General features: G+C 34.0%; 1 protein-coding gene across 4 annotated transcripts in view; it reads right to left on the bottom strand.

Moving 5' to 3' along the window:
• The window catches only part of STK3 (serine/threonine kinase 3), a 211,910-nt gene that overhangs the window by 152,441 nt on the left and 45,172 nt on the right, over positions 1 to 14,297 (bottom strand). For all 4 annotated transcript variants that reach the window (XM_004679699.2, XM_012723058.1, XM_012723060.1 and 1 more), the window contains 2 exons: positions 12,125 to 12,289; positions 11,503 to 11,670 (listed from right to left, as the gene is read on the bottom strand). In XM_004679699.2, coding sequence (XP_004679756.1) covers positions 11,503 to 11,670; positions 12,125 to 12,289 — 333 coding nt within the window. The remainder of the gene's footprint in view (positions 1 to 11,502; positions 11,671 to 12,124; positions 12,290 to 14,297) is intronic.

Here is a 14,297-nt window from a genome sequence, read left to right as displayed (position 1 = left end):
CATAAAAGATGTGCTTTGGCAAATATCATAAAGAAACAGTTTATACCATAATGTCAGAACTACTGAAAAAAGTCTGCAAAAAGCAATTCTTATAGATGCTATCAAATGTTCCTGACCTTTTCATCTAGTAACAATCAGATATTCTCAGCCAGGTGAACTGCACAAAATTAACTTCAGCCCCAATTCAAAAATACACTGGTTGTCACTCAATGAAACTACATGGTAATAAAATACAGCACTCAAAAATACATAACTATTTTATAGTAAATATCAATGTCATTCCTATTTCAACCTGAGTTCCCATCATACCCTTAAATCCCCCAAACTTGAAACCAAGTATAATTTCTTGAGTAGCTGGAGTGTGGTTAAGGAAAGGAAGCTATGCTTGTTTGTATGGAATCTGCCATTTCCTCCCTGCCAAAACACTTGTTTAAAAAGTCATGTAATATTTCTATTAAATTGTAAATGCAGCCGACAAGGAAATGGCCTACTGGCAGTGTATTACCTTTGTGGCAGTGCCAACGGGCCTACAGCAAAATAGTGCATATGATAATTTCAACATGCATTCCCAAGTAACAAAATTGTGCTTTACATAAATACCACAGAACCTGAGCAAGATCCAGAAAAAGCAATGAAAATTTGCCCAAGCTTTCATGCTTGCCTATATCAATTGTATGTCATAACTAAAGCAAAATAGAAAAGCATCTACATATGTCCAAGAAGCTTGTGAAGTTAGATCATATAACCCTGGGAAAACTATTGCAACTTAAATCTGTGTATTTCTTGTTAACCACTGTAACAACTCACTAATAAAAATTAAGAAAAACTGTGGGTATCAAATGAACCGAAATGTACTAACTACATACAAGTCCTTAAAGACCATAATGCAACTTATTAACAGGAACATATGTTCAGTGTAAGCCACAATTGTTATGTTAAATTACTTCTTCCTTTGATAGCACTCATTTGATTACAGAATTTAAGAGATTCACAAACCTTCCAATTAAAGTGGTGACCTTCAGTTTGTAAGTCACTTACTGCAATGCTTATAGTCACCTCTGATCATTTAGTCCTTACCTTTCATTATACAGCACAACTACATCTAATTATGTAATTTAAATGATCCCAGATGTAATGAAGATGATTCTATTTATAAAAAGTTATATTGAAAACTAAGTTAACATAAGCAAATAATTAATCTGTAATTAGTGTAGATTTCTGGGACAGATGCAGAATTCTATAAGAATTAAACTAAAATACACATATTTTTTAAATTAGGTGCTATCTACCTCCATTTTTAAAAATGTTTGTGAAGCCATAATTTCAAAACTCCAATTTGCTAGATAACATTTTCTCCAGAAACATTATGAACTTTTAAGTGTTAATCCCTTAAAATTACACAATACCATCCCTAAACTACCTTCCAACCTTTTACCACACACAAACCTAGATATTTATATTTTCTAAAATAAATGCTGGCATAGGACTCTAGCCTAAACAGTTTCTATGTCTGGTTTAAAAGCAAAACTTACTCTGATCAATATAGTAAACATACGAAATTACTTTAAAATGTACATCTTCAGTAGTCCAAAGCTCCTGTCCAGAGATCAATGCTAAGGGTAGTCAATAGTCTTTCTGAAAAAGGATCTAAAGTAACACACAAAAAAACTGGATGAACTGTGTCAATTTAAAATTTAAATTTTAAATAAACTTTCAAACTTACTAAAGTTTGAAAGTCAAGCCAAGTGATGATAGGTCTTTCAAGTTGCATTTCATTAGCATTTACTTACTCTTTTTTTTTTTTTAGTTTATTTCACTGACTCTTATTCTAAGTACAACATTTATTATTTTAAGAAAGAAGAATTATGAGCTTGCCAGATTTCAATATAATACCACAGAAGTACCTTTGATATAGGAAATCTAGCACACATTCAACAAAAATATTTATTAGCTCTCTTAATTAAGTCATTCTGCTAGGCTCACAAACAAAGATGAAACATTTCCATTTAAAATTTTTATCTTGTAGGGGAAATAAGACAACTACATAATAATGATAGTATTAGCAAGTTAAGTGTCATAAAGAAGGTATAGAATATGTGAATCAGAGGACAGAACCATACCTCCTCTGATGCACTGTCACCCGCCTAATGCAGGCTGACCTCAACATTCGTCACTGAAATAAATGGTGCTTAAAAAAAGAAAGCCGTACAGTGGTTGATTAGAGAATTCTGAGGAAGAAAGCTTGTTTTTAATCAGTCACAGGAGGAACTTCTCACAATAACTAGACATACTTAAAATTAACCTCAGAATTTAAAAGTGATGTGGATCATAGATGACATACATATAGATGATATATATATATATATGATACCTTATATATATATGTGTATGTGTGTGTGTGTGTATATATATATATATATATATAAATTTCTCATTCTAGACTAAACACAGACCAGTAATATGCTGTGACAGAGTAAATAGTAAACAAAACCATATCCTTAATATACAAAATAACATGAAATTCCTGAGGGTCAGTGATATTGAGAGCCACAATTCTCAATCTTTTGGGATCTAGAAATCTTTGTTTTAAAGAACCTTTATTTTCATTTGATGAAAATCATGCACACTCTCCCAAGAAAAATACTCACCAGCAAGACACTAGTATTTAAGTGCAATTTCAGAAAGCCTAGTGATTGCATTCTCTGCCCCCCAAAAAACATATTCTACTCTCATGTGAATCATGGTTTCCATTGCTGGGCTAGTATGTGTGAAAATGAAGTAGAAAGTATCTGACCTGAGGTCAGAAAAGAGAAAGTCCATATATATCTCTGTTCTCAGGAGCTCATTATTTCCATATTGTTTACATCAGACAGTACAGAAGTCATCTCAGTAGTCATGAGCAAGAGCTTACAAGCTATCAGCAGATTCCCCTTTGAATTTCCTTTGAATACTGTATAAGTTCCTACTTTCTCCAACCATACTGAATACTCTAAAACAAAGTCAGGTGATAATGAAGCTATTGCCAGATGTTTTCTATGGCCAAAATCTCCATAAGTGACAATGGTATGTACTACTAAGCAGGTCCCCTTTATAAGACCGTGAACTAATTTATAGTCTCAATGTGAGACACACAAAGTAACTCAATAATGCTACCAAATGGTTCAACAGTATTTAATATTTTAGATATATTGGCCATTTATATTATCTGATCTTTACAACTCCAAAGAAAACAGACTGAGAACAAAAAATTGTTTCAGGACACAAAATTCTCAAACAATAGGTCACTACTATATATCAACAATAAAACATTATGACACTGGAGAATTCAGTTTTCCAAGCCTAGTTCAGTGATTTTTGCTTTACAAATGCAAGTTACACACCTACACTGATCAGGAGATCAATTAATAGATTTGGACTCTTATTTTTTATAAAAAACAAAAACAAGAAAGATGAAACATGACTGTGATTTCTGTATTTTTGTTTCAGGTTGTGTACGTCCATGTGGTGTGTGCATGTACACTGATGTGCACAATATGTATGTATACAATGGACCACACTGTGAAATGCAATTCACACTGTGCATCACAGTCAAAAGAGCCTAAAATAACATGCCATTTTCAATTATTAATAAATCAATTTAAATTGACTGCTTTAAATGCTCCCAGGAAAATAGAGTAATATTGTCTTTGTCATATCCCAGGTTAAAATCTTTAAAAGACAGCTTGTAGAGCTATTATTTCTCAATAATTCTTATTTTAAGCAGTACTTAATGGAAACATGTCTCCAAACTATAATTCATATTCAACGTAATTTATATGTCAGTAGGAAAAAGATGATTGCTTCTCAATAGTTACCAAACTAATCATGTTTACAGAGCAGTTGGCACCATGAACAGCAAGGTTTAAATATCAATTAACAGTGGGAATTGTCTTTCCTGTGAAGCCCTCAGGGGTGAAGCCAGTAGACTCAACCAAGAGAAGATGAGATGTTTATTTTGTTCGCCTTATGTGTTCATCTCTTCAAGAATAATAACTTCAACCGGACAGAAAAGGTTGAAACTGTCACTGTAATAAACCTTAATCCCCAACTTAGGAGCTGGAATCCCTGGGACTCCCATATGTATTAGGACCACAAAGTAGGAAAACTCTAGCTTTCGAACAGAGTGAAAAACCATATGTGCTAGAAGCAGTATTGAAATTCTCCAATGACCAAATTTGCCCCATTCCTCTACATTCTTGGCTATTTTTTGATCTCAAAGTATGACTACCAGAATCAAAATTATCACCTAAAATAATTATCAAGAAATGCTGGGAAAGATAGGAAAGAAAAGAAGTATGAAAACAGAGAATAGCACAGAGAAAGAAAAGTAAAGGTGGAGCAGAAAGAGTATAAGCATTTGAGAAGCAGCACTATCAGACAGAAAAGTCAAAGGAAGTAAAAGTGGGAATGGGAAGAAGAGGGAAAAAGAAAGAGGAGGGAAAGTTCAAAGGAGAAAAACAGTGATATATACAATGACAAAATAAAAAAATCCTCAACTACAAGCACATGATCCTATATAATTTAAAATATACGTATTATTGAGTAAGGTTGTTACAAAGTAGGTCTTATATTCTAAACATTGGAATATATCTCTACACACCCCCCCCCACACACACACACACAAAGCTAAACAAATCTACCATTAGATTCTAGTTACACTAAAGTGGAAGTCCAAAGGAACAGGAAGCATGGCTGTTCTATGTATTCATTATAACCTCAAGCCCAACTGGTACATGATAAACATGCGCTAAATATTTGTAGGATATAGAAATAGAAGTAAAAAAATATAGGAAAAAATTCTAGGGAACTTGGTTTGAAAAATCCAAAATGCATACTTAGATGACATTTAATTTCTCTGATGTAAAATAACCAATGTACAACAGCTGATATACACTCTAACTGTGCAACAAAAGGCCAACTTCCCTGCCACACATTAACATATGTATTTCTTTCATTTTGTCATTACTGCTGAATCACAAATATTATAATAATTTCTGTACTACTGATAACATAGATATAGCCTACTGTTGGTGGGAATATAGAATGGTCCAATACCCATGGAGAACAGTATGGAGGTAATGCAAAATATTAAAAATAGATTTACCATATGATCTGGCAATTCCACTCCCCACTATGTATGCAAAGAATGCAAAAACACTAATTTAAAGAGATAGGCACTTCTATATCCACTATAGCACTATTTACAATAGCAAAGTTTTGGAAGCAATATAAGTGTTCCAGATGAATGGACTAAGAAAATGTGAAATAAACAGATAAAGACATATAAGTATAGGTATACAGATACAAGTATATAGACTAGATATAAAATGGAACACTACTCAGCTGTTTAAAAAAAAAAAAGGAACAAAGGATGGAACTGGAAGGGAATGTGCCAAGCAAAATAAGCAAAAAAGAGAAAAACAAATACCTTAATATCTGATGGTTTTGCTTATATGTAGTATACAGAGAAACAAAACAAAACAAAACAAATCAGAGAAAACCAAATCAATAAAAACCCTAAAATTGTATTGGAAAGGAAGAGGGGAGATAAAAGTGGAGAGAAGGCTCAATGGACTGTGGTGGAGGGTATGAGTGCCTTGGTGACAAGTATGGCACTACAATATACACATAATGAGATGTGATCATATATTTCTGAACTATATACTTGTTGTTAACCAATTTATTTTTTAAAAAATGATTTAGTCAGTTTTCACTCCTTAGATGACATTACCGCATTTTTTTATGCCTTCATTATTTTTCCCAAGAAACTGAGTTGAGTTAGGAATACAATTGGTTGTGAAAAGAACAATGCCCAAGTGATTTGCAATGGACCAAAACAACTGTGAGCAGCTTTATCATTTAATAAGTACTACAAAGAGTGATTTTTTTTCCTCCTCATGTGTTTTAAACTTGCATATACTAGAGCATTTATTGGACTTATTAAAATGCTATTTCTCACCAGATGGTTTCTCTCATAGCAGGAATATAACAGAACAGGCGAGAAAATAATGATAATGATGAACAGCTATATACCAGAGACATTTTGTGGGGGTGGAGCAAGGAATGGGATCAAAGCAGTGGGGGGAGGGAAATGCACTGGACAATGGTGATGGCACATGGGTGATTTGGTGATGGGAAACCCAAGGGGATTGCAACTGAGATGGAAAAATGCACAAAAATATGTAAAAATCAACTAATATTAAAAAAAACATTAAAAATAAATAAATAAAAATGCTATTTCTCTCAAATATGGGGCAGGAGGAGAGTGGAGAGACCAGCTGAAAAAATAATAAGGTTAAGGAAAAAGTTCACAAAGGAAGATAACATCATTTATCAAAAGTAAATTTTCTGTGTTAAAAGTATCTATAGGGCTCTTTTTTTCATAAGTAAGTGATTTGAGGATATCCACACACATAAAGACCTCTTATTGGTATAAAATAATGTCTAATTTACTCTTAAACAGGGACTGTCAAGCTTTATAAAAGAGGAATTTCCTCTAACGTGTCAAACGTCTTCAATTGTCTTCTTAAATCACAACTGATAGAAATCTTCACAAAATGTACTATATTACCCATTATACTACAATATATTACACATTATCTTACTTTTAAATGGTAATAAACACTCACTGTATAGAAGTAAAATTTTAGTTTGATTTTTATTTCCTTCAGTTAGTGTCAGGAAATCTTCATTGCTATTCTTAGGCTAACTCAAATAGTTCTTTCCTTACCACTTTCATTATGCTGAATAATGGATAACCAAAGACAAAAACTTGTAAAGCAAACCTGTTAAAAAGAATTAATGTAGTCTTGGTAATATTAGTGGAATGAAGCACATGGATTTGGAGGAAGGATACAGTCAGTGTTGAACATTTAGGAAAATGAAATGATTCATTTACTGATTTTTTTTCAGATTTGCTTATTTATGCTTACAGAACTGGGGTACAGGCCAGAGATATGGGGGCAGGGGAGGAGAGGGTTCACCAGAGACAGTGTAGGGAACAGAACAGGCAGATCAACTGAAATACACTGCCTTGGGGAGCAGAGGGTAGTGAGGAGAGGTCTGCCGTCATGTGTATAACCTCCAAGGCCTGGGATAGAACTCGTACTGAAGTGGCTGCCTCTAGCTTGCATCCTAACCCGCTGTGCCACTTGGGAGGGCCAGTCATAAATTTTAAGCTAACAGTTGGATGTAAATTTATAAGCACATTTCATTCCTCTCCTGTTTTTCAAAGCTATAGATGTTTCAATGAATATTTCATCGTTGCCCTTTTCTAGACCGATTATTATTGCTATCTATCATAGTAAAGACTTGGTTTGCATATACTGTCTCTCTTAAAAAAAAAAAAAAAAGCAGAGCGCTATCAAAATTAACAAATTTTCTTCATCTCTTCCATTTAAACAAATTCAGTCTTTTTAAAAAGCTCTATTTATTAGGAAATTCCTACTTAAAATAGCTGCATTCCAAAAATCGTATTCTGTTTCAGTAATGATTAAAGAAAATATCAACTTGGTCATTTCCAATTTAATCATATCAATTAATCTAATAAACACATGGACAAATGTCATCATCTCATCTAGTAAAAGAGGTGCAAGTTAAAAACCATTATCTCACACATGTGAGAATGGAACATATCAATATACACTGGAAAGAATGCAAAGAACGAACTCCAATATTCTGTTGGTGGGAATGCACACTGGTAGAGGCATCTCAGAAAGTAATCTGTATTTACCTTAAAAAACTAAACAAATTTAGTGAGATAAGCCAGAAAGAGAAAGAAAAATACTGGATGGTTTCGCTCATAGCAGGAGTATAATGGACCAGGCGAGAAAATAATAAGAAAAATGAACAGCCATATAACAGAGACATTTTGTGGGGAATGGGATCAAAAACGGGGGTGGGGGAAGGAAGTACACGGGACTATGGTGATGGCACATGGGTGACTTGGTGATGGGAAACCCATGGGGACTACAATTGAGATGAAAAAAAAATGTACAAAATGATTTAAAAATGAACTGTTAAAAAAAAAAAACTAAACTGTTCCAACGAACAGGAAACTATCAACTCAAAAAACTTATGCAACAACATTTATTGTAGCACTGTTTACAATAATTAGAACATGGAAGCAGCCTAAATGTCCAACAGAATACTAGATCAAGAAAATGTGGTATAACTACACTAAAGGAATACTATTCAACCACAAAGAAAGGTAAAAAGTGGCCACTGACAACAAAATGAAAGGAGTTTAAAGGGAATTATGTGTAAAATAAATCAAAATGACAAAGACAAATACTTGAAATTTACACAGCAGACAAGTCAACTAAGTAAAATTCTTACAAAACTATTGAACATTATTAAGCAACATTTCTGGGATTAAGAGAAGAAGGAAGGAGAAAAGGGCTAAGGGCATCCAAAATCCCTGCACCACACCATGCAAGACACCCATTCACCAAAACTCAAAACTGGGATCAAGGTCATATGTAATCCATTCCACTGTTTAGCTTGCTAAAAGAATGCCCACAAACTAGGTTTGATGACATTTCCATCTCTCACTTTTCAAATTTAGCTGGGTATCTTTTTTCTCTCTTTTTTCTTTTGTCTTCTCATATCATTCCCCCACCAAACCGTCCTAAACGTTCATAAAACAGAAGATATGTCATTAAATTTTCAATATGTATCTTTTTAGTAATCTGTGTAACTAATGGGGAAATATACATACAGTACTTGCCTGCATACAAAAGAACACTACTTGAGGACAAGTATTTGTATGACTGAATTGCAAGATAAGAAGCTGGAACTTTTCTGATTCAAGGAATACCTCTTCTTTAATTTTTTTTTTATTGTAATAGTTTTTATTTTGTGCCTTCTTCCATCTCAGATGTAATCCCCATGGACTTTCCATCACCAATTCACCCATGCACTCCCTCTACCCCATTTTTGATGCCAGTCCCCACTCCATCCCTGTAAAATGTCTCTGGTATATAGTTGTTCATTATTATTAATTTTCCACCCCCGGTCTGTTATGCTCCTAATATGAGTAAAAACATCTGATATTTTTCTTTTATTTCTGGTTTATTTCACTAATTATGATATTTTCCAGCTCCATCCATGTTGCTGCAAAAGGCATGCGTTTACCTTCTTTGACTGCTGAGTAATACTCCTTTGTGTGTATGTATGACATCTTTTTAATCCAGTCATCTACTTTTGGGCATTTGGGTTGTTTCCATGTCTTTCCAATTGTAAATAAAGCAGCAATAAACATGGGGATGCAGGTGTCTTTTTGAATCAGTGTTTTTGTGTCTTTTGGGTAGATACCTAGGAGTGGGATTACTGGGTCAAATGGAAGCTCTTTTTTTATCAGTTTGAGAAACCTCCAAACAGTTTTTCATAGTGGTTGTACTAGTTTGCATTCCCAGGAGTTTGCAGGAGATTTCTCAAGGAATACCTCTTTTATGTGGAAAAAAAAAAAAAACAGGAAAGATATGGATTTTCAGATTTGGTTATTTGACAGACATTTTCTCAAAGACAAGCTAAGTGAATATGTCATATTTCAAGGAACTTTGTTACCTACAATAAAATTTAGGTTTCAGGAAAAATTCAAATTTTATAAAATATATCTGCCACATGACCTTGCTGGTTTCCTACTACTTATAGCTCATGTTCTAATTTATATGACCATTTACAAACAAGCAAGGTTAAATAATGATAGCCTAATTTAAATAACAATTTAAATCCATACTATATTTTGAAATGTACCAGACTGAATAAACTGTCTGAAAAACTGTAAAGTCAAAACTGCCTACATTCCAATTGTGGGGAAAAAAGAGAAATATACTTAGGTGATGAATAAAAAGAAAGCTCTATTAAACAATAAAATCTGAGTTGTGACTAGAAAAATAGATAGGATTTAAACTGGTCATAATGAGTGTCCTAGAAAGTCTGTTGGCTGGCTGACTGATCTAACTGACTAGATGGGTAGATTGCTAGTAGGAAGACAGATAAAAAAGAAAACAAAATTTTAAAGAGAACATTAAATTCCTATTATGAATGTATTCATTCAAACTGCCAACTGATATTTTAAGATCCCGAAGATCATGGATGGCAAGGATCACATATTACAATTCATTATCTGCTAGAGGAACTATCTCATCGACAAATTTAATGTGCTGAACTATTAGTTTGGAAAAAATAAGATTTATATAAGGAGGAAGCAGAACAATACAAATCTAAGTTTAAATCTTAGCACTGGAACTTTGCTAGATTGCCTTGAACAAGTGAATTACCCTTGCTAGTTCAAACTCAAATACATCAAATTTGAGGACGACCCTAAAACTATCTGAACTACAAAGTACCACAGATAACTAATAATCAGAGAGGAAATAAGAATGTGTGGCTGATATAAGCTGACATTATTTTCAAGCAGTTTATGTTATTTTCATTTTTCACTTTAGCAAAAGATGATACATATTTGCACTATTCAGACATCTCTTTAAGCACCAACCAAATTTTTTTAGTCTTTTCCAAGTAATACACTATTACCAGTAGTTTTATAATCATTTCAATGTAATCTTCTTCAGATCTAAAATGTTGCATTTTTTCCCTCCCATCTATTTACTTCACACATTTCTCAAGTCACTTTGACGTCATATCTTGTCTACATACATAGACACTCTTGCTTTCTCTTCCTTCCTTTCTCTGTCTTCTCCCTTCCATTTCTAAATTCTTTACTTCTTGGGGTGGCTACAGCCACTAGAGGGCAATAAATTTACAAAGATAAATTGACTTACCTAAAATGAATTGAGATTCACACATTAATAAACCTAAAAATTACATCAACACAAAATCTAAAGCACAAGCAATTATAGCTGAATATCAGGGTATGCTAATCCTTAAAACTCAAAAATTCCCTTGAAAAAGGAGTTCAAAGAAAGCATGTATGTTCAAAAAAGAAATTCAATTCTCTCACTAAGCACTAACTAAAGAAACAAGAGTAGTTCATGTACAGATACACAGCAGTATTAGAAAACAGGAATTTTAAAATATTAGTGTCAGACCAGAAAAGAAAAGGGGGAGAAACATTAACATGGGAAAGCAGAATCTGCAGGGAGGGAAGAAAAGAATCAATTTTTTCCCATGCCTCTCCTGAGACAATGAGAAAAGAGTGAATTGATAAAAGAATGTAGATTTACCGAGCTTTTCTTTTATCGGAAGCATGGGCAAATTTCATAGGCTATGTTTTTGAAGGAGGAAAATAGAAAGAACTATGCCCTTTACTTTACTCCTCACAATTAAGGTTAGGAATATGGGAGGAAAACCTAATGGCAATGAATCTTTAAAAGATAATTTTGCTATTTTTTGCACAGAACCTAAATTCAAGTGAATTTATTTAATTTAAATTTACTTACATTCACATGACAAAACTGTAACACAACATCACACTTTTAGCAAGCTATCTTTTCTTACCCGCATTGGATGTATATCAGCATAGGGAGGTTTTCCTTCAGCCATTTCTATAGAAGTAATGCCAAGACTCCAGATGTCAGCCACACAGTTATAGCCTATTTCTTGAATTACCTCAGGAGCCATCCAAAACGGAGTTCCTATCACAGTATTGCGTTTTGCCATGGTATCCTGTAAAAACATAAATAGCTAGCATAAATATACTACAAAAAACTACAGAAACCTGTCAACAAGCTCTTTTAAACTTTGCTTAAAGTCACAAATACTTCAGAATATATCTGAAATTCACTAATTTCACAAAATTTCAACTAGCTATAATATGACATTTAGGAATTTTGAATTATGAAATAAAAGTTCGCAAGTTACTTTTTCAACTACCTTCATTAAAGATAATCATTATAGGCAGTACTAAAATAATAAAGGCTACAAAATGTAATCAGTATAGCTTTCCTTTTAGAACATTTAAGCATTTTGATAAAACATTCTCAGATTCGATCAGTGTCTCTTACATTTTAAATAAAAGTAATAAGTACTCTATGGCTCCATCTCCCTAAGAACAATAAAGTTACTTGATTATTCCCAAAAAAATAAAAACCAAAAGTGATTCCAAATTTAATATACTTACTGTTAACTGACCAGCCACTCCAAAATCTGCCAGTTTTGCATGTCCTTCTGTATTGAGGAGAATATTTCCAGCTTTTATATCTCTGTGTATTTTTCTCATAAAGTGTAAGTATTCCAGTCCTTTCAAAGTTGATTTCAGAATAGTTGCAATTTCATCTTCTGTTAGCTGAAAAGATAATTTTTGTTTTTATTGAGTTAATAATTGATTTACAAAGCTACACATGATTTGGAGGTACAGGATCATATGTTGCAAGTGTGTATTATCACATCCCAACATCTAGTCCTCTACCATATTTCATCAGGCCCCTTCTTTTCTTCCTCTCTAATAACCTCAATTCTACCGTCTTATTTCTAGGGTTTGGTACTATTTTGGTTTTATCTGACCCTTTGATTTGTTTATCTGTACTCCACATAGAAGTGGCACCATCCAATATATGTCTTGGAAAGAAATATTTTAAAGACTAGACTGAAATACCATGTTAGATAAACTATTCCAAACTCCTCCAAGAATCTAATAAGCACTTCATGCTAATGACTACTACAGATCTAGGAAAAGACTAACAGGTAAAGAGCAAAGAACTTTTTCCCCAACCCCAACAAATATGCTTTATCATACTTTACTTATGAAAGAAAATGTCATCAATTTTTTTCTTTAAAAATAGCAATGTCGGCCCTCCCTGGTGGCGCAGCGGGTTAAAGCACAGCACTGAGAAGCTAAAGCCACTTCAGCATGAGTTCGATTCCCACCTGCCCTGGAGGTGACCACATAGCATGGCAGACCTCTCCTGACCCGCCCGCTGCTCCCCTCAGCAGTGTACTTCCTCAATCTGCCTGTTCTGCTCCCCACTCTGTCTCTGGTGAAGCCTCTCACCGTCCCTGAGCCTCTGGCCTGCACAAATAAAAATAAATTTAAAAAAATAGCAATGTCATTAGTAATACACATCATGCCTCATATAACATGACCCTAATAAATCACAATTTCCACATCTAACACTAAAGTGGCAATAGCACCTGAAAAAATAAACACATAATTGGGCCTTCCCTGGTGGCACAGCTGGTTAAAGCACAGCAGTTAAAGCACAGCAGGTTAAAGCACAGCACTAAGAAGCTAAAGCCACTTCAGCATGAGTTCGATCCCCTGCCCCCGTGGTGATCCACATGGCAGGACAGACCTCTCCTGCTGCTTCCCTCAGCAGGGTACTTCACCAGTAGGCCTGTTCAGCTCCCCACTCTGTCTCTGATGAATCCTCTCACCACCCCTGCACCTCTGGCTTGTACCCCAGTTCTGTATGAATAAATAAATATTTTTCTTAAAAAAAGTAAACTCTTAATTGTGCTGACTCCAGCAGCTGATAAAAATTAAAACCAACAGTTTTACATAGAGGAAACAAAACAAGGATTGCTGTAAGAATCTTCTGCAAGAAGCACTTACAATAATACCACTGCTCCTGCTTTCTCCCAAGTGATTTCCACCAAAGCTCTGGGACATAGGGACCTGCTGACCCCTAACAACAAAAACTCAAAAATGAAAATACCAGAATAACAAAGAAGCTGGAAACACAAAGAAAGGCTGTCTGGGGAAGGAAAGAGGGGAAGAGTTAAGATAAAAAAGGCCAGGGAGGAGAGAAGAAAAAGAAGAATTCTAAGTAGATTTGCAGAGCTACTAAATATTTACATACAAAGAAATTAACTTAGATACCTATCTCAAACCATATATTGAGATTTACTCTAAACTGATCAACAACCTAAATATAAGTTAAAAACTAAAGAGACTGAAACATAACCTTGAATTTGGAAATTAATCTTTGAACATAGTCATACATTGCTTAACATTTCTGTCGATGCACAACACAATAGTGGTTCCCAATAGGGTATATGATATACCCTATGTGGGTAAAAGTCTATATGTAGCACTTAGGTTTGTTTAATTATACTCTAAGTGGTTCACACACAACAAAATCACCTAACAACACATTTCTCAGAACACATCTCCATTGTTAAGTGATGGGTGCCCATAACATTGAAGGCACAAGCAACAAGAGGAAAAATAGACTTCAAAATTAAAAACTTTTGTACGCTAAAGGTCATTATTAAGAAGGTAAAAAGACAACCCACACAGAATTGGAGAAAAGATATGTAAATCATATATCTAATAAAGGCCTAATAACCAGATT

Source organism: Condylura cristata, unplaced genomic scaffold (genome assembly GCF_000260355.1).
Source record: "Condylura cristata isolate star-nosed mole 26May11 unplaced genomic scaffold, ConCri1.0 scaffold00009, whole genome shotgun sequence".
NCBI classification, from domain to species: domain Eukaryota; kingdom Metazoa; phylum Chordata; class Mammalia; order Eulipotyphla; family Talpidae; genus Condylura; species Condylura cristata.
The sequence above is the reverse complement of the archived record's forward strand: the minus strand, read 5'-3'. Positions and strand labels throughout refer to the sequence as shown.